At 39.4% G+C, this 26,568-nt stretch overlaps 1 protein-coding gene across 1 annotated transcript in view; it reads left to right on the top strand.

The window, feature by feature from the left end:
* The window catches only part of GPC4 (glypican 4), a 107,550-nt gene that overhangs the window by 71,964 nt on the left and 9,018 nt on the right, over nucleotides 1–26,568 (top strand). The window contains exons 3-4 of the mRNA XM_080910978.1: nucleotides 13,875–14,266; nucleotides 25,527–25,692. Of these exons, the coding sequence (XP_080767104.1) occupies nucleotides 13,875–14,266; nucleotides 25,527–25,692 (558 nt within the window). The remainder of the gene's footprint in view (nucleotides 1–13,874; nucleotides 14,267–25,526; nucleotides 25,693–26,568) is intronic.

Here is a 26,568-nt window from a genome sequence, read left to right as displayed (position 1 = left end):
GTAGAGTATAATACATACCCAACTCTGGGTACAAACTTCTTACACATATCTCTCTGGAGTAGCACCTACAGTTACTGCCTATAGGTGTACTAGTTTAGCTGTTTTCTCCCTCCATCCCCATGGTTTGACAGCATACGTAGCCTGATTATAGTGTGCAAACTTTCTTTTAAAGAAGGCTGTATAGAGAGCTGTTATCAGGAAGTGTTAACATATGCTTGTTTTTTTTTTTTTTAAATGTAGAACAATTGTTCTTCACATTCAATGAATACATTAGAATGGTACCTTTATCAGTTCTAAAGCATACTCAAAAATTATTATAAAAGCTCCAGTGTATGTCTTCTGACTAATTTAAAACATAGCAGAGACAATAAAGTTAATGAGTACCAATTAAAATTTGTTGGAAGCTGCTGAAATTTGTTTGGTCTGGAGATCCGAACAGAGCTGGAATTCGGTACACTTTTTCCTTAAGTTTTCTGATATAATTTTCCATAATAAAACATCAGTTGTCTGGTGCTTAGCAATTCTTTAGTGGGTACTGCATCAGTTGTTTGGCTGATAAACATATTTTTAAAAGATCCAGGATGTTGAGGAAAGCACTTTAGGACCATTTCAGTTCTCAGAAGTCCAAAGGTAGTTGTTTTGATCAAAGAATTGTTCAAAACTATGATGTTAAAAAGGACAAACCTGTCTTTGATGTAAATGGAAATGCGGCTATTGGGCAAAGAAACAAGATGGTGGCTGGGGAACCAAAAAGGATGGCAAAGTTTCCCACAACCCCCACCTGGAGGTATATAGTGAGGAAATAGCAGAAGAACATAAGGCAAACAGCAAAAACAAACAAACAAACAAAAGAAAACAAAGCATAGCAGTAAGTCCATTAACCTCCAAAGAACATCTGGCTGTGTTCAAGCTCAAACTGCAGACTCACAGAGATGATTTTGAGCCCTGGCAACTTACTGTGTTCTCAATGTATGTATATGCACGAGGCTAGAAATGGCCTCGCTCGACCTAGTTTTTGTTCATTCTGACTCCATTGCAAGTGAGTGCTGTAGTGCCTGCCTTGGCAATAATGGATTCATCAAGTGTGAAGAACAAATCCTTTTGCCCATTCCTTTGTCTCTAAGGATGGGAAGGGTGGTTGTTTGGTTATTTATTTATTTTTATTTTTTGCTTCTATTCTTTCCATTTTCTATTGTGTGTCTCAAATAAATACAAAGTTTATAAGTGGATTTGTACATTCTAAGCTGTGAATGTATGTTTTCAGATCCAGGTAAATAGAAGAAAATACCTCATTTGGTAACAGCTTTCAGGAGTCAGTTTTCTGTTTATACTGTGGGTTTGGGGGATCAGACTCAGCTTATAACTTCTAAGCCCTTGTCACTGGGCCTCCTATCCTTTCAATATGTGCCTCTGGGTATTTTTCTGTCCTACCTTTGTCAACTCTTTATTTTAAAATGGTCCTAAAGCTAGAACATTAGAGTGACAGGGCTAGCTGCTCCCCCTCTTGGCCAGTCTTGGGAATTTTTTGGTAATAAAACTGCTAATTAGCTAAAGCAGTTGTCTCATGAATATGCTAATCAGTCAGTGAAGTGGGTATTGGGAAGAATTACTTGGCAAGGGGAATAGAAATAGAAGTGGGGCATAATCCATGTTTGGGGGCTACAACATGAAGACCATCCCCAAAGGGCTGGCATTTTGTAAAACTCTTTGTTTTTAAAAGAAACATGGGCCATTAAGGTGATCAAAGCTGCTGTGTTAAATACGTTTCTTGATTACATAATAAAATGATATAAAAACCACAAAGAAACACTACTGCTGAACAACTCCCTTCATCAAACTATTTGCTAGATATTTTGTACATTAAATCATAAGAAACTAAAGATTTCACCTGATACCAATCTATTGGGAAAACCCATCATTTGTCATTTTAGGAGGAAATTAAGCCACTTTGATTGGGAGGCAAAACACAACGAATTGTCATCCTGGTTCTGCAGCAGGACCTTCTGTGACCCAGGGCAATTAACTGGGTCTCAGTTTTCCCATCCATAAAATGAGGGGGTTGAGCAAGATGCTCCCTCAAAACCTTTCAAATTCTGAAAGTCCTGTGAATCTTTTAAATATGGGACTAGACCAGCTGCTTTAGTGAAAGGTCTTATAAGATGTTAATTAGCCATCTGTATGGTACCCTCTATTCCTTAACCCTCAGCTACTCTCACCAGGTCTTTCTTTGAAAACCCTCCCATGAGCCTGCAGCTTGTTAACTTGAATAATGGTAGAAATTTCTAAATTAGCTTAAAATGCACACAAAAGCCATAATTGTCCGTCCCATCTCTCTGCCTGAGCTGTGTAAGCTAGAGTAGCTATCATTCACAGCCCCCCACGCCCATTGTGCTTACACAGGCATGACATGAAGCACTCTTCAGACTTAGCTAAAGATGTGTTTTAATCACTGTAGTTCATTCATAGCAGCCATTACTTCATTAAGCCAATAAGGAAGACCAGTGTGGAGACTCTGTGGATTGAAGGCATTTGAAGTCATAGGCCTCTGAAAGTAATGACTTCGGTGGAAGTGAGCTGTCCATACACCTTCAGTGACAGATATATTTAATTAAGCTTCATGGCCATTAGTGAAGTTGAAATTTCTAGAATTTTCCTAGCCCCGATCTTAACTATATTTTAACTTCATGAACTTATTAGGGTAAAGAGTTTGTTGCTTACCAATAATTAATAAAGACTTTGTTTTTAGGTTTGGACAAAAACCCTAAAACCCATAATTTGAATATTATAGAAATGCACATAACAAATAAACACAAACTTTATTTTGTTTGCCTTTTGGGGGGGGGTCGGGGAGAAAGGCTCTTATTGAGATCAGGGTGGTCTTGAAGTCACAGAGATTAAAGGAGTTCATGACTACTGCTGGCTTTAGCTTGAGTTTTTCAAGATTCATTCTTATTATTTTTAATTATTTGTATATGTATGTGTTTACGTGTGAGTATATGTGCAGGGCTGCAGGTGTCCCTGGAGGCCAGATGAGGGCTTAAAGGCACTGGAGGTAAATTATAGGCTGCTGTGAGCCACTTCTGGTGAGGGCTGGCAGTTGAGCTTAGATCTTCTGGAAGAGCAATGTGTACTCTTAGTAGCTGAGCCATTTCTTTATCCTCTAGATTGATATTAAATCTTCACTTCAGATTTCAGTCCTTAATACTTGAAAACAAGCATTGCTGTTTGAAACCTCATTACAGTATATAGGGCAACAATTCACTGGCAGAGTAGCCACAAAGTACAAAGAAGAACACAGAGCCATCTGGCCTATTAAAAATGCATTGTCCTAGATCACACTAGCAGCCTTTGATTTCTTTGGAATGCACTGCTATTTTCCCCATTTTCTTTTCCATCTATGTGACACGGACCTGTGTAGTTTTGCTAATCCCTTTAACAAAATGTACTTGTTAATTTTTATTTCCTGTGTTTGTATGAGTGTCTGCATGCAAATGATTTGCATTCGGTGCATGCCTGATATCTATGGAGGTAAAAAGAGGTCATCAGATCTCCTGAAATCTGTGAACAACCATGTGGGTGCTGGGAACTGAACACCAATCCACTCGCTTCAAGAGTTTAAGTGCTCTTAATGGATGAGCCATCTCTCTATGCCCTAACTTTTTTTTAAATAAAAGATTTATTTATTTATTTATTAATCTGTTTGTTTAATGTACACAAGTGCTCTATCTGCATGTACACCTGCACAACAAAGGAGGGCACCAGACCCCATTACAGATGGTTGTGAGCCATCATGTAGTTGCTGGGATTTGAACTCAGGACCTCTGGAAGAGCAGCCAGTGCTCTTAACCACTGAGCCATCTCTCCAGCCCTCCCCTCTCTTTTTTTAATGTATCTGTACAACTTGATGTGAATGAGCACATTTTAGTATTAGTGATTTTTTTTTCTGCCTTTTGAATTGTTCTCTGAGGTGTAAGCATTTGCCCTGACTTTAGTTATCTCATTGAATTGAAAGTGCATGTGCAGTTTCTGCAGACTCCAGAGCAATGCTAGTTGAGACTCTGCAGTTAGTTTCAACTTCCTTTGAAGGCGTAGATAGCATCAGGAAGAAATTACTGATCTGGTTGGAGACAAGTATAAGCGTTTGACCTTACTACTTGTTGTGTACTGAGCTTGGGGACTTGAAATGTTGTCACCTATCTCAGCTGTCATTTTGTGTCTGCCTGTCCAGGTGAAGAAAAGGCTTATTTGTGCTATTACTGGATCCAGTTGCTTAATTGAGAGAATTCCCAAACTAGTCATGCTTTAGGCCATTCTTGTTCATTGGTCCATCCCATCTTCATAATCCTCCCTCTCAGGAGAATGAATGGAGCAATGGGAACTTAGAATTAAACATGACTCAAATATCAAGGGTAATTCATGGGCACACCTTTCAGGTGATTGATGTAGCAGTGTGTTATAAGTCTTAAATATATTCATATCTTTTGACTTCGTAATTGACTGTTAGTTATGTATTCTAAGGAAAGGAAGAGGCACATAAAGATTAATGTATAGAAAGCACATCACGGGATTAATTAGAATACTAAAATATTGGAAATTAGCCAAAATATTACATGTGGGAGAAATAGTCTTCCTCAAGAAAGAGCACACCAGTTGGTTATCTAATTCCAAATGATCAACCCTGAAAACACACGTTAGTCACAGTATGCAGATTGAACAAGTTATGTTTAAGAATATATACGTATCTACATATACAAATGAAATGCATGTAACAGCAATTAAGGAAAAAAGAGTCTATTAATATGAAGGAGAACTAAGAGGGGGTCCTTGGTGGGAGGAAAAGAACAGGCAAATGATGTAATTATACTATAACCTCAAAAAAGAAATAGTACAAAAAATGAAATGTTCACCTTTAAAACGATACCTCTGAAGAACCTTTAATCACATAGGAAATGTGAACTACATAATGTTACATGACAGGAATGTGGAGGCCCAAGTCTCTTGGTCATGTGATATTATATATTTTCATGGGAGAAAAGACAAAAGAAATTGAGCAAGCTTGCAAGAGCTTTCTTTCAGTTGTGGAGTTACAGGTAATTGGGGCCTTCTACATACCTATCATAATTTTCAAATTGCTATAGTGAGAAACATTCTGTTCCACAAAAGAGGCACTTTTCTTGGTGGAAAAAAAATAGACCCTGGTTGTTGGTGCTTTTAAAATAATAGTTTTCTTTGTTGTCACTGTTCACTGTAAACAGTTTGGGAAGAAGGAAAAAAAAGTGTATTGAAGCCTTCACTGATACAACTGAGTAGCAGAAACTAGGACTCCTCTTGCAGACTGAAAGGAATAGCGTTTTTCTGATCATAAAATACTGTGACGGAGAGAGACCCCAGTACACAGTCGTATGTATTTTAAGAGTGGCATAGCAACTATGCAGTAGAATAGATCTATCATGTGGTCTAGCAGTTCCACTGCTGAAGGGGAAAACCCGCAGAAATGAAACCAATCTCTTAAAGGCACACTGCCCACCCTGTTGACAGTGACCAGAGTGTGGAATCAAATTGTCTAAGAACTGATTAATGGAAGAAGACAATTTGATGTCCACACACAGAATATGACTCAGCCATAAGAACTAAATCCTAATATGTGTGACAAGGTGGAAGTCCTGTATGAGTCTCTAAAAACTCATAGAATTTGAGAGTAGATTCACGGAGGGGGAAGAGGAGAAGGGAAGAGAATTGGGAAAAGGTTGGTCATTGGTTAAATGTAGTTGCATAGAAGAGCAAGCTCTGGTATGCTGTTGCCAAGTAGATGTACAGTAGCCATAATATATTGGACATGTCAAAATAAAAGAGAATTTAAATACACTTGCCCAAAAGAATTGGCAAAAGGATAAGGTGACACATGTGTTAATCCAGTGAGTTGATCATTACTAATGCATTTGTGAATCAAAATATCACTTTTGCCACATGAATTTGTAGAAATGATATGTAAGTCAAAAATTTGAATGCCAGGGCTGCAGAGGTGGCTCAGTGGTTAAGAGCACTTCCAGAGGTCGTGAGTTCAATTCCCAGCAGCCACATGGTGGCTCACAACCATCTGTAATGAGATCTGATGCCTCCTTTGCATGTGTCTGAAGACAATGATAGTGTACTCACATATATAAAATTATTTTTTAAACTTTTATTTTATTTAAACTTTTTGAATGTCACTGAAAAATTTGAGGGACTAAAAATTTGAGACATTGAAAAAAGTCATTTTTGATCACTAACATTCCACCATCACCACTGTATTTACTTCATCATTTTTTGTGTGTCAACGTATCACACACACACACACACACACACACACACACACACACACACGAAATTAGAACACGAAATGACGTGGTGCCATTTTTTTCTTGACATGAGATCTTGAACATATGTATGTATACACATACATACACAATACACACATATGTGCGTGTGTGCTTGTTAAGCCATATGACAACCTGTTGAATGATGGACAAAATAGGTACATTAGAATTCTTGCTGTAATTTCTTACTTATATATGCTCAAAGCCTTCTCTGGGGGACTCCTGGGTACAAAGAAATGTGATAGTGCTAAGTCCCAACTGGCTACTAGCTCTGTGAACTGAACAATATCAGCAAAAGTTCTAAGTACGTAGTACCAAATCTGAATCACTGGCCAATTTAGCCAGAACCAAGGTCCATAAGAGAATACTCTATTTTCTCCCTAGGAGAAGTCATTAATAAAATTAACCTTTGAAAGAAAAGACTGATCCTTTGGCAGGATTCTCTAGCATGCTTTGATATGCTAACAGCCCCAAGAGAGGACCACAGCTGGTGATTGGCCTGCCAACTTAGGGGCAGCCTATTAATTTACTATCTCTTGCTAAACACAAGTTGGGTATGTGACCTTTTAGTACCCCCATGCTCTCCAGGAGTGACAGACCATGGCAGAGGACAGTATCTGCTGCGCAACTACCAAAAAGATGAGGTATAGGAGGAGATAGTCAAAAAGCCAGCAGTTCACATTGCCAGGAAAATGTTTTCTGTTTCTCCTTCTCTCTCCATTTATAGATGTCTGTGTTAGCTGTTCTTTATTACATACTTGCTTGCAGTGAACGACTCGCTAGGGTATGACTCCTTCCGTTTGCTTACCAGAAAAGGGTGAGTTGTCGCACTTAACGAAGGCTTCTCAAGAACATTGGTGCTGTGATAACTTAGTGTTGGCAAGCCACACTAAGGTTGTGAGATGCAGCATTTTTAGGGAAGAAGAAATTAATCCTTGTATGTAAAGACAGCTTCCTCATAATGTAAACGCAAAGGGGTGATTGATAGCACCAAAGAAATGGATTGAATAGAAAGGGCTTCTAGTCTCTCAAGGTCATGGGTTCAATCTAGAATATATTCTAGCTCATTCATCAATACCCAGTCAATTGTTTAGAGAGAAGTAACTAATGCTATTTAATAGCACAACCGGAGCTCCTTTGACCCTTTTCAAGAGTTTTGAATGTTTATTTGATGCAAGACAAGTGGCTGGCGATAGAAGTGCCAGAAGTGCATGGCGTTCTTTTTTAAAAAGCAGGATATTTACATAGAATATGTTTATAGGAAGGGCTTGGCTTTTCACTCAGGTTTTTCCCATGTTAAACCAGTCCTTTTAATACTATGAATAATAGAAGTTTAGAGTCAAGAAGTGTTTACAGGACCCAAGCTCAATTCTTATGCCCACTAGGCCCTGGTAAACACTATAGTATGCATATAAAATGAAAGGGAAGGAGAGGGGTAAGAAATTCTGCTTCTTAAGTGTTCCGATGTGTGCAGTGATTTCGGCATCATGGTTTACAGGTAGTGCAAACTCTTTCCCTGTAGCTGCTGAGGTTCCATTCCTTTGTTTCCACCCAGGAGTTGCTTCTAGTCTCAGGAATGTCTGGGACATTTCACAACATTGGAAGGTAGAGCCATTAAGCATTTCCCTTTAGATAAACAGCTCGAAGTTTTATAAGGCTTTAGGTCAGCAGACCTCCAACAGCTTTCGCCTCATTTCTGTTCCCCCAGATGGACTATGTTCGACACCACTAGACAAGATATAAACCAGTCTTTACAAAGCTGTTTGAGAATGTTGTTGACATAAGGAAATTCTAGGAGTGACAATAACATCCCTCCATGCATTATTAGTGCTGTCTATGTATACCGAGTATGACTTTGTACCAGCATTAGCCATGTGAGGTTTGAGAGAATAGCCTGTTTTGTAGATGCCATCAAAGAGTTAGGCTTTTCTTTTTCTGTTCTTCCCAACCATGGCATGTAGTTTCTAAATAGGAGTTTTCATGCTTTCCCCCACCATTCACTCGGCTTTAGGTTCATAGCATGTCCGAGCGCTGAGTTCCACCCCTCAGTTGTGGCCGTTTGTGAGCTCAAGGAATAAGAGCTGCTTATCCTCGCAACGTGTATGCGTAAGCTTCCAAATGGAAAATTACAGAAATAACCCTGCTCACAAGCGCTCGGTTACTGCCTTTTCTCAGACCAGTGGCTTCACTGAATTAAAACAGACTCTGTCCGAGCAATATTTAGACACAAGTGCAAGCAGTTGCTGTATAGGAGATCAAACTTCCAATTAACTCAGCCTCTGATCAGTGGGAACTCTGGTTTACATTACCCTTGGCTGATTTCCTTAGCCAACTCTTCTTGTATTATAATGGATTTCATTAACAATTATGGAGGAGGACTGCTATGTGTCATGGCCTAGGCAGGTCTTTTTCTGCAGTTAGGATCTGACCCTGACTCCAAGGACCAAGAATAATGTTGAAGATGGGTGGGGCACAGACGGAGAATTGCAGCACTTACAAGTTGCTATGAAGGATGGCTGTGGCCCTGTACTTGACTGTCTAATGTGTGCTCTGTTCCTTATTCTGGAAGGAGATGTCATAGGAAGAATAATAGAGAGTAGCAGAGATAAGATAGAATTATGCATGAAAATTATGATTTGGTTGATATTGTGTCTAATTTTAGAATTTACGTGATGTCTGCCATCCTTTTAAGCCCAAACCAAAAACCAGATGGAATAGTCCCATTAATGAAGTGAATGTAAGGAGAAATGAATTTGGGTCTCATGAATTACTTGTTTGGTTGACTCAAGGGTGAAATAAATATTGAAGAAGTCGCTGTATAAATTGAAGGATTAAGAATTGTATAGATGCTTGTAAGTCTCTTGTGCACTCATAAAGCCGTAGTGCAAAGTGTCTGTTTAGTAAAGGTAAATTGGATAGGGGAAATTTGTCTCTAGAAAGTTTTGTTGTAGTCTGATTGGACAGAAGAAAGCTTAAGGTACCAGGTAAAGCTGTGTGCTTTGACTTGAGCCCATAATAGGCACTCAGTACATACTTGTCAAATTGCATAGGCATTTGGAGAGATTAAACTGCGAGGTTTTAACTTGTTGTATTAGTGTTACAGAATTTCTCAAGCATTTATTAACAACATACCCATTCAAAAATTCTTTATATCTGCAACTTAAATAACCACATAAAAGAGTCTTTTAATGTGTGAAGTCAAGAAGATAAATTTTCTGGGTAATGAGATACATTAGGATTTAGTGTATATGTGGCAGTACACTAATCTCCTAGAACACACGCTGCCAGAACAACACACACACATACTTACATGGCCATAGAGAAAACCTTGATAAGACCCAACAACGTAAAGTCCATGCGGTAGTGCTGAACAAAGGGATATGTCACCATCAAATCCACTTCCTTTTCATTTGGGTTCTTTTTCTTGTGTTCTGTGTCGCTGCATTATAGACAGCTGCATCCAGGATCAGCTCCTGATGAGAAAGAGCATGCTTTTAATCTCAGCACCTGGGAGAGAGAGGCAAGCAGGTCTGTGTGACTTTGAGGTCAGCCTGATCTACATAGTGAGACTGTTTCAAAAACAAAACAAAATTTAAAAAACCCAGAAAAATAGAACGATGAACTTTCTCCATATAATGTTCTTGGTGGACAGTACTCTGAAGCCTAATGGACCAGTCTTGACTGTTGTAGAAGTTTTAAATTAAACTGAGCTCAGTGGACTGCTGTGTGTGTCCTACCCTGTAAAATCATGACTGTAGATGCTATTGATTAAAAATGCAACTGAACAGTCAGATTTACTTATTAAATACGGAGCAGAAGTCAAACAATCTTTACACCCAGTTTCTTCTGGTGTATGCTAATGTTATAAATACTATGATAAAAATGTAAATATAAGGAAGGACCTGTTGTTGATGCTGGAATTTTGTTTAGGTCATGGAGTATTAACAGCTCTTGGTTGGTATAAGGTTTATATACTGTTCTCAGTGACTAGGCTTTTTGTTTCCAACATGCAAGTGTAGCATACTGGGCATGTACTAACACAATCCACTTCCACATTTCATGTCCCCGATCAACAAGCACCATTCACCAAAGATGCAGGTGAAAAGGACACAGACCAGATGTCATTTGCAATTCCTTAGCACCCTCAAGCTCCCCAACTTGGAATTATGGGAACATGTTGCAGGAACTAGTTACCTATGTTAACACATAGTTGAAAGAACCCTAAGAAAATTTATGTCCAAGAGATCACACCACATCATTTCTAGGAAGGTAATCGTAATTTTCAGTGGTGATTCATTGAAAAGAAACTGTTTTCCCTGCAATTAAAGCAGCAACCCCGCCCCCATGCTAGTGAGCAGGGAAATGGAGACCTTTTTCATTAGTTAGAAGATTTGATGGTACACCAGAATCACATATGGCTAGATCCACACCTAAAGTTTTTGGTTCAGTGAGTCTGGGTGGGGCCAAGACTTTTTTTTTAAAGATTTATTTATTTTATGTGTAGGAGTACACTGTAGCTATCTTGAGATACACCAGAAGAGTGCATCAGATCCCATTACAGATGGTGTGAGCCACCATATGGTTGCTGGGAATTGAACTCAAGATCTTTGGAAGAGCAGTCAGTGCTCTTAACCACTGAGCCATCTCTCCAGCACCATTTGATGTGCCATTAGAGAACTTGTCAGGAAATGTCATAGACAATTAAAGGCCTCCCCACATGCATTCCTCACAGTGTTCTTCTCACATGTTCCCATGGTGCCTTGTTTGGGTGGTTAAAATGTCCTCAGAGATATGATAAAGCATCCTATTGGATGTGTCTGTAGAGGTGCTTTGCAGAGAAGACTGGCATGTGGGCCAGTGAACTGAATAGTGGAAGACCCTGGCCTCGGTGCAGGCAGCACCATCTAATAGGCTGTTGGCCCTGATGGAATAATGACACACAAATGGGGAACCCAGCTCTCGCTGATTTTAAGTCAGTGTGTTTTCCTCTGCTGCTGCTTCTGCATATCAGGTTTTCTTGCACAAGTAGCTCTTTAGGAGGCTTCCAGCCCTTTGACTTTTATAGACTTAGGACCTACCTACTGGTCTCCCTGACCCTTCATTGTGTTGATAAACATCTCAGGACTTTGCAGTCTCTGTGGTAGTGGGAGCCAGTCCAATAAATCCCCTCTACAATTAGCCCCCCTTTTTGATTCTGTTCTTCTGGAGAACTCTAGTACATGTCTCGTAATTCTTTGTATACGTTGTTCTCACTCTAAGGGAGAGAACACTGGTAAAAAGACCAGTGAGGATGCATGGGCTTCTTTATTTGGTTCCTGTGCAGAAGGGCACTGAAGAAAACGTTGGAAACAAAAGACCAGAAGTAGTAGAAAGGAAGGGGGAAAGCCCACAAGTAGGAACAAGAGAGAAGAAACAGCCAAAAAAAGTAAAAGTCTAAAAATCTGGAACCTTGGACTAGAGAACTGGCTAAGAGGTTAAGAGCACTGACTGCTCTTCCAGAGGTCCTGAGTTCAAATCCCAGCAACCACATGGTGGCTCACAACCATCTGTAATGGGATCCGATGCCCTCTTCTGTCTGAAAACAATGACAGTGTACTCACATAAAATAAATAAGTAAATCTTTAAAAAAAAATCTGGAACCAGACAGAATGCTGGACCTTATCCCTAAACCTCAAAGAAGCAAGTACAGATGAATTAGGGGCTCAGAACATTGGTATGAACTTTCTTGATATGTATGGAAACCCACACATGTCTTTGTTCTTCCGAAAGGCTGTACTTATTAGTCCAGGGGTTTTGAAAACCATTTGGAATTAGCTGTCAGCCTCTGCTTTGTCCTCCCAGTGTGGGAAGAGAATGCTTTCGTGTTGCTATTGCATTTTGATAAGCTCACCAGTGTCCTGCCTTTGAAGCAGCACCATCTTTCATTCTGATCCATGTTTTCTTAGACACAGTTTCTCATTTGATCAAGTACTTACATTTTGCTCTGGTATTCATTATATTTCCTGCTTCTAAACGTAATATCATGGGGTCTTTATTTTTATACCAGGCAAGAAATTCTTAAGAATGATTAATGTTAAAAATAAAAGTCTTTGGGTGAAGGCATGTTTGTGTGTACACGCACATGTATGAGTAAAAGCACAGCCGGCATAGTGTAGAGTCAAGGTTAGAGGATGACCTGGGTGCCCTTCTCATCGCCCATCTTGCTTATTACAGGATCTCCTGTTCACAGCCATGTTTGTGAAAGCTAGCCAGCCTGGGGCTTCTGCATCTCATTAAACTTCAAGAGAAAATTAAGTTAATAATAAAATTTCACTTAAAACTTAAAGCCCTTGGCACTTGGACGATAACTGTGTATGATGACCAAGGTCTAAATCTGAAATATGCAGATATTGTCATTTGTATTTTTTGGTTATTTTTCTATGTCATTTTACAAGTACATCAGAGCTGTGATGGCATCGATTATAAGTTTGTCTTTGTAGTCTTCAAAAGAACAATGTAATGTCACAGTATGAATCCTTTAGGAGCCCAAAGTCAAGTTGGCTAGCACTTAGGTACACCAGTATTACAAAGAAAATGCTCAAGAAATGGTATTCAGCAGCCTGTGCTTAATTCTAGGGCCGTTTCATTAGGTTTTGTGCCCCAACATGTTTTCCAGACATATCATGTAAATAAGCAAAGAAGAAATGAGATAAAAATAGTCTTTAAAACACCTGTCCTAATCTTAGGTCACAGGGCATGATTTATTTTGGTTTAGAGCACTGCTTCTTGGCCTGTGGGTTGAGACCACTTGGGGTGTCAAATGAACCTTGCTTAAGACAGACGTTTACATTTTAATTAAAAGTAAAATTAGTTATGAGGTATCAACGAAAATAATGTTATGGTTGGAGGTCACCCGAGCATGAGGAACTGTATTAAAGGGGTCTCAGCATTAGGAAGGTTGAGAACCACTGGTTTAGAATCTAACAATAAAATGTTTTGGGGAGACCTCATCTTTTAGACATACTGTGTTCATTTCTATCTAGGTCTTGTTTGGTTTTGGTCGTTGCTGCTGCTGCTGTTTTCTGGCTTGTTTGTCTGTTCATTGGGTTATTTGATGACAGTCTTTTGTCATGTCCAGCCTTGAATCTATTGTTTCTCAGAGCCTTGAGCTCCTGATACCCCTGCCCCTCAAGTGCTGGCATTCCTGGCAGGCATCCCCGTGTCCAGCCTGCCATGGTTTATTGTGGGATTTTCAGAATGTTGTACTGATTCCTGAGAAGCTGTTGATTGAAAATTTTCTTACCCCTCCCCTTAGACATAGACATCTATGAAAAAGTGACTTTGTGATAAAGATTTCTTTTCATTGACAAATGATTTGAGATGTAAATTCCTTAGAAGTACACTTTACATGCAAATGTGCTTTCTAGTTTAATCTCACAATTGTTTTTCTTTTTTCTATTTTACCTCATTCACTTATTTAATTACTAGAAAACAGTCTTTCTCATTTTCTCTCTCCTTTTTGGGGGGTTTTCATTTTAGAATTCTTCAAAGAACTACTTGAGAATGCAGAGAAATCCCTGAATGATATGTTCGTGAAGACATATGGCCACTTATACATGCAAAATTCAGAGCTATTTAAAGATCTCTTCGTTGAGTTGAAGCGCTACTATGTGTCGGGAAACGTGAACCTGGAAGAAATGTTAAATGACTTCTGGGCTCGCCTTCTGGAGCGCATGTTCCGCCTGGTGAACTCCCAGTACCATTTTACAGATGAGTACCTGGAGTGCGTGAGCAAATACACGGAGCAGCTGAAGCCTTTTGGAGACGTCCCTCGGAAACTGAAGCTGCAGGTTACCCGAGCATTTGTTGCAGCCAGGACCTTCGCTCAAGGCTTAGCAGTTGCAAGGGATGTAGTGAGCAAAGTCTCTGTGGTAAGTTCTCCGTGTGTATTCTGTGTGCTTTTGATTTTTTTTTTTTTGTTTTGTTTTTTTGGATTGGTTTGGTTTCAGAAGAAGGTTGAAGAAAGGTTCAAAAACAAGTCATTAGTGTTCCATTGGCTCAACAACAATCTTTTCTTGGTCTCTCACCTCCCACACGTTGTCCACAGGCATGTGTTGTTTAGAATTATTCATCGGTGCTAAGCTAGGAGGAGCATCTTTATATATCTTTCTTATTTTCTGTAGTTTCCGTGGTAGCCATTCTTAAATAGGATGTACATTGACTCCAAAATCTTAATTTTAAAAATGATCGATCTTAACAAATTAACCTCCATCTGTTTTTAGTTTTTTTCTCTTCTTGCAAAAGAATCTCAATCTCTCTCTCTCTCTCTCTCTCTCTCTCTCTCTCTCTCTCTCTCTCACTCTCTCTGTGTGTGTGTGTGTGTGTGTGTGTGTGTGTGTGTGTGTGTGTGTGTTACACAAAGGCTTCATGCTTTGTTATTTGATATAACTATGTTTGGGCTCACTAGTTGTAGACTGGGAAATCATCAGTATCCATGAGCATTTGTTTCCTTAGTATAAAATGTGCTTAGAGAGTTTATAAAATGTTGTGCCCTGTTCAGGTTTTGATCATGACGTTGCTTATAGGATTATCAGTGTAGAAAATACTATTGTGACATGTGATAAAATGAACTTCTTGTAACCTACAAGATCTGGGATTAGACCAGCATCTTTCACACTGTGTTCCATGGAGCCACCTTAGAAGGGACTTCCTGAGTGTCTATGAGGGGAAGCAATGGGGAAGGGCTCTTTTGTATTGGTGTCTATAAGACTGAGCAATCTGTGCCTCAACTGCTACAGAGAAGCTTTGCTCTCCTACATTTCCTGCAGGAGGATTTGGAATAGATGTCAAAGTGAAAATGGTTTCCCCTTCTGTGAGATTGCCAAGCTTTTGTTTCCATACCACTGGGAATTACAGATGCTTAGCCATTGTTTTACCATTGAGCTGTAACCCTTAAGGCCCTGAACACTTTTGAAGGACCTTGTGCCACTACTGTTATGTAAAGCATTTTGGACTCTGGGGTTGGAGTGTTCAGAGTTTAATGGCTGATGTTGGAGGGCCCAACTCACTGTGGGTGCTGCTACCTCTGGGCAGGTGGTCCTGGTTGGTATAAGAAAGCAGAGTGAGCAAGCTATGGAGAGTAAGCAAGTAAGGCAGTACTCTTCCATGGTTTCCCAGGGTATGTAAGGCAGACCTTTTTTATCATAGCACTAGAAACCTAGCAAGAGATTGTTTTATGACTTAATACCAGAGAAGAAACATACATACCGGAGCAAAGTTATCTTTATCAGGTTGCTGTCAGGGCTCTTTCCTTAGGCTCAAAAATGGATGGCTACTGTTCAAAATCCTATATGCACAGATAGTGGCTTTTGCCATTTAGCTGTTTTGGTGACGTAAATACTGAGCAGTAGTACAGATACCAAAATACCCACCAGGTTGACTGCAGTAGAGTTCATCTACAGGTAAGATGACCATGTAATTTACTATCCAAATGAAGGCACTTACTGTTTAAACCAACAGATGCTTACTAACAAACACAACCAGGCAACAGGGACCACTAAATGTTAATGAGCAACTAAGTACACAGAATGTGCTGTCACCTTATTCAGAAAGGAAGCGATGTTTACCAGAGTGAAGCAAATGAGTCGGGAGACTGGCATACTACAGAAAATAGGTGCTGGTAGGTTGGAATCAGAAAGCTGTATGTATTTACTTACTGATTCTTTGGTCTCCAGGTTGTAAATTGTTAGGAATTCGTAGAATTTTTTTGCTCACCTTCTCTTTTCCTTCTGATGCTTTCATTGTCAGATGCATCATTTTTGATGAAGCATATAAACCTAGGGTTTGGTAAGTTAGAAAAGTAATCTCCAGGCTCTGCTTCTGTCAACCCCAGCAGTCATGGTTTTTTTTTTTTTTTTTTTTTTTTTTTTTTTTTTTTTTTAATCTTGGTCCCAGTCTGGAGGCAGTCCACAGTAGACAATTCTTTGAGGCTCATCTTACTGGCATAGCAGTTCACCCGACATATTTACTCACTTTTAGCAGTTTCTCATGTCCATTCTAAGACGAATGGGCTACAAGTAGCCAATGTGTGCTGTAAGTGCCCATATGTACGTGTGTAACTGTGTGCTACATTCACAAGTATGCAGAGAAAAACAAGAGATGTATGTCCCTAAGGAAATGTTTGAAAAATGCTCTCGTTAACTACATGTAAGTTCAACTGTTAGTTTGGGGGAAGAAAAGATGCTTTTTAACATAACTCCTTAAACAATTTTGATTCAGAATTGAGCTTAGTTCTATAGTAATTTTGGACTTGTGACTTCTTAAGAGATAGTTCAGCTTTATGAAAATACAGGGAATGCAAGGTATGTCATCTATACAGCACGACGGTTATTTGCCAGTTACTTTGCTAAAAATAACATTAGACTATGCTAAATATTATATTTGTAATCTGAAAATAATAATTAATAATAATAATAATATTAGGACTGTTTTGACTTCAGTATTAAACAACTTCTGGATTTAAGGAGTGATTGAAACAAAAATTTTAACTTAAGTTTTCTTATATAATTTTAATAACACAGTATCAAAATGCATAAATAGTAAATCAGTTCCTGAAGATGCCAAAATAAGACATCTCATATGGGATGTTCCTGTGTAGCAGCATGCCAGGCGTATTTGTGTATTTGGGGAAATACTTATTGTTCAGTATTTTTGGAGTGTAGCTCTCTCAAGCAAATAAACTTTTACCACATGGGAGATGTACTGAATGAGCTGTCAACTGTATTTCCAAATGAGTAAGTACAAAATCTATAAAATTAACTTATACTTCGGATTCCCTACCAGTTTATATAGAGTACTTTTTTTCATGTCTATGGGTTTCTTCACCTGCTAATCCTTGCCCAAGTGCATTTTCCTTGGAACTACAACTTAACATATGTAGCTTTTTGTACCTAATAAAATTAATGCCCTCTAGCCTGAAAAAGGCCTTTTAGAGTAGGGAGTATATTTGCCAATCGAGGAGATCCAAATCACTTGGCTACAAAGAGACGTTTAAAGGCAAACTGGAAAAGCATCTTGGCTTTGGGGCTGCTTGCTGAATACTCAACTCAGAGATGGTCTCACTTTCTCTTTATAAGTGGACTACACCCTGTATTTACAGCTTCCTTTTGCACTCCCAAGATGAATAATGATTTGATCAACACAATGCCTTTGAAAGGGCCATTGGCACCAGCAAGCTCCCCTTCCTCCCGGAGACGGGCACTACTAGGTTGAAGTACTCTTGCTCTGCTTCACATTTGCTGGACCCAGTTGTGTCAGCACACTCCTCGGAGCCTTAGGATTCCAACTACAGAGATACCCCCTTGATTAGTAACAGATGGTTCAAGAGGATCCTGCTGCTACGAATCTTTGTATTACTTATTCCATCGTTATCTGTCATGGTTCATGATGCAGTTCTTACTTACCTGCTTGTAGCAGCAGTTTTGCCTGCGAGGATGGAGTCTATTGTGGTGCTTAAGAGATGCACAAGTGGTTACATGCATCATGAAAATTAATAGCTCTTCTACCAAAGAGATACATTCTCATGGTTTCAATTAACACTGACATTATGGGTCTGTGTCTGCAGCCGCATGCCAAACTACGGGGACTATAATTAGAAAATGGTGCTTTACCATCAAGATGTATGAATGACCATCCTGCTTGAAAACAATTTCTGTGGATTCCTCCTTCCTTCCCTTGACTCTCCAACAATTCAGAGGACTACACCAATTTTTAAAATATTTTCCCCACACCATTATAAATGCAAATAAACTTTTAAGAAACCAAGTATAAGCTTCGATTCTACCCTTAGTATTTTTCACTTAGATGTAAAGGCTAGGCATGCAAAGGGCACCGTAGAACTCAAGCTAGGATGACAATAGGGATAAGTTAGTATACCCAGAGGCTGAAAAAGTGTAAGTTGCAAACACTCTAATTAAGTAAATTAAACCAATCTCAGGACAACAAAAACTGGATATTTGCCTTATTATTTCTAAATTTTATATAGATACATCAACTATGACATCAAAGCAGAAGAAAAACTGTCCAGGGCACAAAAGGAGATAAATGAGAGGGAAAAGAGAGAAAAAGGGGGGAGGGGTAGTGGGAAGTCATGCTCAAAGTACTTGTATGGAAACATTCTTAGGTAATAATTCTACATGCAGTGAATATATACAATGAAATAAATTTAAAAACAAATACTGAAAAGTAGAAAAAAAACAAAAAATGTAGTCTTCAAGGGAGTTAATATCATATTTTCATTTTATGGGAGCATAACTGAGTCTAATGATTTCAAACAAAAATGAGAGTTTCAGGTATTTGTATAGCTTCTGTCTACAATGCCCACAGTATTCTTGAGTGAATGGGAGCTATTCTATATATTATGCTTCCAAATTTTTCTCATCAGATCAACATCGAGAAATGTCTCATCCCTCCCCCCCCTTCGTGTGTGTATGTGTGTGTACACTTCATTCAAGATGACTAGGGGAATTGCAGAATAAACTCATCACATCCCACGGCAAGTGTGGGCTCCCTATCTCATTCTCTTAACCATATTTCGGTGAAATATTTCCTGTTGTTTTTATTGGGTGCTTGTGTTACCAGGCAACAGATGGAAATTTAGACCTTTTCTGTTTGTTTGGTGTGAGTGGCTGTGTAAAAAAAAAAAAATGCAGGGGAGGGGGCAGTAGTGCACAGTGACAAATGCATGTTCAGAGTTAGAATAAACTACAAGGCAGTGTGTTTCTAACTTGAGTGCAGCATGCCGACTGCACTCGCTGTGTAATGTGGCTTAAAGCTCCTTGTGAATTTCTGAAATGAAATCCAGACTGTGGGAAGAGCTGTGCTCCAGTATTTTTCTTTTTGTAGGCTGCTTGCTGGAGCTTTTAATGTGGGGCTCGAATGTGCAGGTTATTTGGTAGAAAGGCTCAATCGATGTTTTTTGTTTTTGTTTTTGTTTTTTTAAAGAGGCTTTGACAAGAAGTCTTTCCTATAAAGGCTTTTTATAGCAGATACGGCATGCAGATGCCATGGTGCAAACTAAGGAAAGCAGGAGGAGGGGGTTGATGCTGTTAGCCCTCTTTCCCTTTCTCTCCTTCCTTTCCCTATTCTTTCTTCTCTTCTCCTTCTCTTTCTCCATTTTCCCTATCTTCAAGCTACATTCCCAGCCCACAATGAATACTTTTAAAATAAAGAAGTTAAAAAGTAAATGAGTGTCTTCCCAGTGACTCTTACTGTGGTACATTCTGAGTAGCTTCCTAGGGTTGTCCTAACAGTGGGAAAAATAAGGTGAGTCAGTTGTGAAGAATTTTAAGTGTCTTAGAAATTGGGTATTCATGTATTGAGATTATGGGTCAATCACTCAAATTGACTTTGGTGTTTGAGATAATACAGAAATGTTCAGTCTAGAAGCCGTACCCTCTTTAGCAAAAAAGTAAATACATGTTCTCATCTTTCCATAAATAATGTCATCCCTTCTTCCTTCTATAAACCTTATCCTCTTTTGAACTTCGTCGTTTCTGGTAGGAATTCATTATCTCTGCTACATTTCACTGAAGTTCTTTAGAAGTTTTAGAACTTAGGTAACAAATGAGTTGCTTTCCAGCTGTTTGGTTAGAGAGGGGAGGTTTTGTGGTACTAGGGATGAAACACAGGGCCTCGTGCTTGCTGAGCAAGTGTTCTGCCACTCAGCTACAACCTCCCCTCTCCTGCCAAGGGAACGCCTGTCTACCCTGTCCAGTGGTGTTTTCTTGAGCCTTTGAACTCTTTGTGAGTGGGGATGGTGAGTAATACACTATAATTATATCTTTTCTCACCCCTATAGCAACTTGAACAGTTTCCAAGGCACGGTGCTGGTACTCAGTAAGTCATTATTATTTTATTAAACAATATGTCCTCCCCTTCTGGTAACTAGTATGCATTGCTCCATGTAGTCATGTCCCGAATTGCCCTCTAACATAAAACCTGATTCATTTCACCAGCAAACATGAAAAACTACACCTTATCACTAGAAAGCATCCAGCCCTGTAGTTCACTGAGCGTGCGGAAAGTGTGTGAAGGCTGGGAATCCCTGTGCTGCCCTCAGGCCTTCCTCTATAGGCTTGATTGCAAAAAAAGTCATGTAGGTATTCATCAATGCATCTGGGGCACATAGTACTTTCCTGGCATGTGTGAGAGACCTCGGTTTGATCCTCATCACTGACATGTTGTTAGACATCAAGTAAGTTAACTGCATGCCCTCTAGAATCCTTGACTGCCTAGTTCCAAGGCTCAGTTTTTAGCTTCCCCACTTCCCACACACATGTGTAAAAGACAACTCTCCACACACAAGTGTAAAAGCTAAGCAAGCAGGTTCTCTGTGAGTGCTTCAAGCCATATTTTTCTTTAAAGGTAGAAGGGATATATATGCCTTCAGAAGCTTTGAGTAACAACTACATCCCTAAGAGAAGTCTAAAAGATTGTGACATCTTCTGAAATACAATCATAAAGGTCCACCCTGTTTTTATTCCAGCCCTAAGGATTCGAAAAGTGATTCACATCTGGATTCAGCAGACCCTTCTGAAGGCAAGAAAGCCATAATAACTCAAGAGTCACAGTCAGATTGAACATTTTAAGTGGCATGCTGTGCCACAGAGGAAAGTGCATAGCTGGGGATGAAATGGAGGCCTTGGAGCATATTGCTCTTTTAATTATTCCCTGAGGGGCGTGATCTGCTATTTGGTTTTGGGACTTCTAAAGTAAATCTATTTCAGTTAAGTGAATTTTAGAGAGAATGAAGGCAGTATTGACTTTCTTTAAAAATATGATCACCAGGGAATAGAATGTAAATGAACTTGATTCCCCCCTTTCAAAAGGTCCCCCAGCCAGGTATGATGGCACACAGCTTTAATCCCAGTAGAGGCAGATGTATCTCTAGAGTTCAAGGTAAGACTGGTCCCAAAATAAATTATGGTATTATGACTGTATGTTTCTTTATGGATGAGAAAGATTCAACCTTTCACTCCTACCCGGGAGTAGAGAGATCCCATTGGAACCTTGTGGAGAAGCATGGCCTGTTACCATGTGTCAGGCAGCAAGAACCATCCCTGGATCAATAGGGTCCTGGGCTTTTTGCCAGAGACTCCAGAAGAGAGTTTCCAGTGCACCACTATACACACACTAACAAGTATTTGCCCTTTTCTTTCCTGTGTTGACTGATACACCTTTGGCTTTTAACCTACTTTCCCTTTTACTAAGAAGTCCTCTGCTGTTTCATTTGCGGTATCACCAAGTGGTGGGGATGTTGCAAAGTTAGAGTGAAGAGCTGTCCTTGTTCCATCTACCATCTAGCCTTGGGCAGGTTGAAAAAGCTGGAGCCCAGGGCCTGAAATGTTAGTTGTTTGAAATGTCTTCTAAGGGGGAAGACATATGGGAAACTTTCCCTTTGGATCTTTAGATCTCTGGGCTGTTGAAAAGAAATTCTTTATACATGGTTTCATCCTCCACATTGGACTTGCTTCCCAGGTCCTGAATTCCCTTTGTGTGAGCCATGCTTGGTGGTCTGATTTATCGCTGTGAAAATAACATTTTTTTCCCTCCAAGCTTTATTGCTTAACATTTTCCTTCACCCCAGTTTTCTTATAACTTCTCCATCTCTCTTTACAGTTGTGGTATTATTTAGTGTTCCCATAGCATCTTATAGCCAAGTGCCTTGTGATTGTTTTTAGCAGTTAAGTAACAAATCACACGCAGAACTTGAGCTGGAAAACAATGTTGCCAAATCCAGCTCCACAGTCTTCCTTTAACTACATGCCACTGTGTCATATCATTTTATTTGGTCTCTGATTTTAAACTGAAGACCACGTCAGACTCATTTAGGGGCGAGCCTCACAGGGTCTACTGTGTTAAGGACTTGACTTGCAAATAAACTTGGGATGCAGTGTGTTGCTTCCTATAGTTAGAGCCTTGACTCCATGAAAAATAAATAGTAGAACAAGTGCTTCGGAAAATGCTTCTTGAATCTAATGATCTCAACTTGAACATCTTTGTTTACTTCCTAAAAGGGTCTGTTCTACCTTGGGATTTATTTATGTTCTATAAATCAGGTTTCATATTCTAATATAGAAAGTCTCACTTACCTTGATATCTGTAATAATCTCATGCATGTGTGAAATGCTTGACATCTACTTGTTGACACTTTAGCTTTCTACATTTAATCCACCAAGATATTGTTGGCTCTTTAAATAGTAATACTCAACATGTCAAGTGTTATCCCATAATTCTCCCATTCCTCTTCTCTGCTCCTCCTCCTCTTCCTCTGCTGCTTTCGATCACTTCTCTTATTACTATTATCTTTTAAGCAGGGTGTCACTATTAAGTCTAGACTGGCTTTTACTTGCTGTATTTTCGCCTCCATCTCCCATGTCTGAGATTAGAAGCATGCTCTAACACATCCAGCTATATGTTGTGGGTTTTTTTTTTTAATAAGTCATTTACATAACCTTTACATTTCTAAGATCCAGCTATTTAACAGTCTCTCTAATGTGGACAGGGACTAAAAATAAAGGGAAAAAATAAGCACTGCCTAAGAATAGAGGTTCCTATCTGCTGTTTAGGATGGCCGGAAAACGTGACCCATTTGGGGAATCTTTGTGACACACTGTTTGATAAGGTGTGATCCTGGAATCAAATGTGGGAGGGTGGCTGTCAGCAGGTTGTTTCATCTCTTTGACTTCAGTTTGCTTATCTCTACAATGTGAGAGCAGAATTACTGGTAATAGTTGAGGCCCCTTCCGGTGCAGACTCCTGAGATCTTATGACTTGGGTATCTTTCCTCCTTTGAGGCCTGTTTGTTCATCTGGAAAACAAGAGGCGAATGAGCATCAAAGTCCTAACAATGTGTGACTTCAAAGGAATGAACTTTTAGCTATCCAGAAAATCTAGTTATATAGAGAGGCCAATCCTCAAGGATATTGGTTAGCCAGAATTTTACTGTACATTAATACACAGTTAAAGGGACTAATTTAGTGTTTAGGAAAACATTTGGGCCTGGTTAAAACTGTGGAAAAATTCTAACTCTTTGTAGAGAATGTTGACTTTAGTGTATACAATTACTATTTTGTTGTATGCTTTCCCCCTTTTCTGCTAGAGTTCTTTTGAGAATAAGCCAGAGGTGGGGGGTAGGGGAGGAGAGAGAGAGAGAGAGAGAGAGAGAGAGAGAGAGAGAGAGAGAGAGAGAGAGACAGACAGACAGAGAGAAAGACAGAGAGACAGACAGAGAGACAGACAGAGAGACAGACAGAGGAACAGACAGAGAACACAAGATAGGAGACTGGCAATACTAATCTCCTGTTCCTAAGAGCACCGTTGATAAGTTGTATCAAAAATAACATACCATAGCCTAGCAGGTGCCATGCACTGTCAGCCACCCAGCATCATCTCTGGGATGTATTTGCTCCGGGTGATAGTGTGTACTGCTAAAAGTCTATGTCTGAAGACCTAGTTGATGATGATTGTGAAGAGTACATTAATCCCCTGATAAAGGCTCCAAAAGAGAAGAAGGTAGAGAGAGTAAGTCTGGAACTTTCAGTCCGCTGCTTGCACTTGAATTTTAGCTGTGATCCTTTCTACCTATTGATAGAAATGAGTAACTGGATGGGATTGGCTCTTTCATGACCCCAAACAATTTTATTCTACAGAACTAGAGAGATGATAGTAAATGCCATTTCTCTGCAGAGGATGCTTATCTTAGTCTGACTTGAGTAGTATTTATCTGTGCTGTTTGACTCCTTAGTAGACGTTCATCCATAGGGTCTCCCATTTTCTGTTCAGTATCCAAGTATATCTAAATTCTGGCCACACACACACACACACACACACACACACACACACACACACACACACACTCATATGCAACATGACTATCCTAGATTCCTCCACCTTATTCTGAAATTCCCTACTGTTTATTCATTCCATTGATGTCCCTGTGATGATCTCCATTTACTTCTGCACTTAAAATTCAATAGCTTCTTCAATTTGAACAGAAGCCTCATATGTTACAAGAGTACTCCATGCTTGACTGTCCACAAACCCTGTGAAGTTTAAATTGAACTGGGCATAGAACAAAGGATACACACGATGCCCTTGGCAAACATAGTTGGGAGTCAGGGTGTAAAGGGCAGTCTTAACAATCAGCATTTGAGAAGTTGTATCAGTGTTTGGTCTGGCACTGGAGAAAACAGTGATTGCAGCAGACCATGCACAGGGTCTTGAGTTCCATCTGCACTAGAAATAGTAAATGAATAAATAAAAGCAAACCTCATGTGATACCACAACTTTTAATACCCCAGAAACAACTCGCAGGCCATATGAAGCTCAAGAATAACAAAAGTCAAATCGTGAAAGCCTCAGTTCTTCTTAGGAAAAAAAATAAGTGTATAGCACCCTCTCAGAGTGTGTTACACCTGAATCTTAAATCATTAATAATCCAAGAGCTAGGAATATAGCCTTGTGGCGATTTTTGGTATCCAAAGATCATTATGTTCAATCTATACTCACCAAGAAAACTCTGACTGTTTCCATGTTACGTTCTGTCCTACATGTACTTTATGCTTTATGGTAACTAGTGAGATTTCAATGCATGTTATCAAACCTCTAAAAGAATTGCCAAAATGCTTTTAAAAATCTGTACATGTATCTCTCTTCTTTAAATAAAGTTGTAAGAAAAAAAAGATACCCCAACTCTTTTGTTTTTAACCACTTTATTTTAAAAAACAAAGATAAATGTACAAATTTTAAGCATTTTTGCATAAAAGTATACGAATACATTTTTATCAGTGCTTGTTCTTTGTTAAAGGTTTGATAGTGTGCATTAAGATCTTACTCATTACAATGAGCATAAAGTAAAGTACATGTAAGACAGGATGTAACCTGGAATTAGTCAAAGTTTTCTTGGTGTGTAAGGATTAAGCATAATGGATACCCCAACTCTTAACTCTCCCTTTTCAGCACCTGCCTTCTTCCACTTGTCTGATTTCACTCTTAATTGATTTCCATCAGAGGCAAGCTTCCTAATTGGAAAGCATCAACTCAGCCTGAAGTTCATGGTTGATGCTCCAGTGTCAGTTGTGTCTGTTTTAATTCAACCATGACTTTCCTTTTCTTCCTGTCTCATATTAGGTGAACCCCACAGCTCAGTGCACCCAAGCACTGCTGAAGATGATCTACTGTTCTCACTGCCGGGGCCTAGTGACTGTGAAACCCTGTTACAACTATTGCTCAAATATCATGAGAGGCTGTTTGGCCAACCAAGGAGACCTTGATTTTGAGTGGAACAATTTCATAGGTAAGCGAGTGATCGATGTATTTGTTTTTACTAGCGATGACTCCATTTCTGGCCACAAGGACTATTGTCATTTCCAGCTATGAAATTTTCAGTTGATTTTAGTGTTAGATATTCGCCAGAGTCCTGGCTCTGCTGCCCTCGGTGCGTTGAGGTTTGTACAGTTAGTACTTCAAGTCAGTGTCGTCTTTCAGAAGACAGTTACACAGATTTTTAATACTGCAGAGGTACCTTTTTGACATTTTCTGTGAAAAACTCAGGTTTAGCCCTCATGCTAGGTCTCTCCTCATGTTCATTCTGATGTACAATCTTCACAGGGCTATGAAAGTAGCTTTGAAGATTTTCTCTTGTGCTGGTCAGATGCCTCAGTGGGCAAAGTGCTTGTTTTGCCAGGGTCTATCTCCAGAATCAGAAAAAAAAAGCTAGGTGTGATGGTGTACTTGTAATCCAGGGCTTGGGAGGTAGAAGCAATCAGCCTGAATACAGTGCTCCAGGACAGTGAGAGAGACTCTGCCTCAAAAAGATTAGGGTGGCAGTAGCTTTCTTGAGGAACCTGGAGTTTTTTTGTTTTTTTTTTTTGTTTTTTTTTTTGTTTTGTTTTGTTTTTGCATTTGATATGTAAAGTTGATGTAACAGCACCCCTGTCTCTGTCTGTCTGTCTGTCTTCCTTATTTTACATTGCAACCTAATCTTTGGCAGAGGCAGACTGGCCAGATACCCATTTGATGATCAGATTAGAACTCTGATGTGGAAAATTACTAGATTTGTTTTTGTAGAGGACGTAGCCATGGTAGATTTCCTCTTATGTGAGTGGACAGAGTCTTTCTCTGATTATTTGGAAAGCAGGGCTGTTGAATGATTTCTGCCACTTAGGAAAAC

Source organism: Micromys minutus, assembly GCF_963924665.1.
Source record: "Micromys minutus genome assembly, chromosome: X".
Lineage (NCBI taxonomy): Eukaryota > Metazoa > Chordata > Mammalia > Rodentia > Muridae > Micromys > Micromys minutus.
Note: the sequence above shows the minus strand (reverse complement) of the source record. Positions and strands in the feature narration are given on the sequence as shown.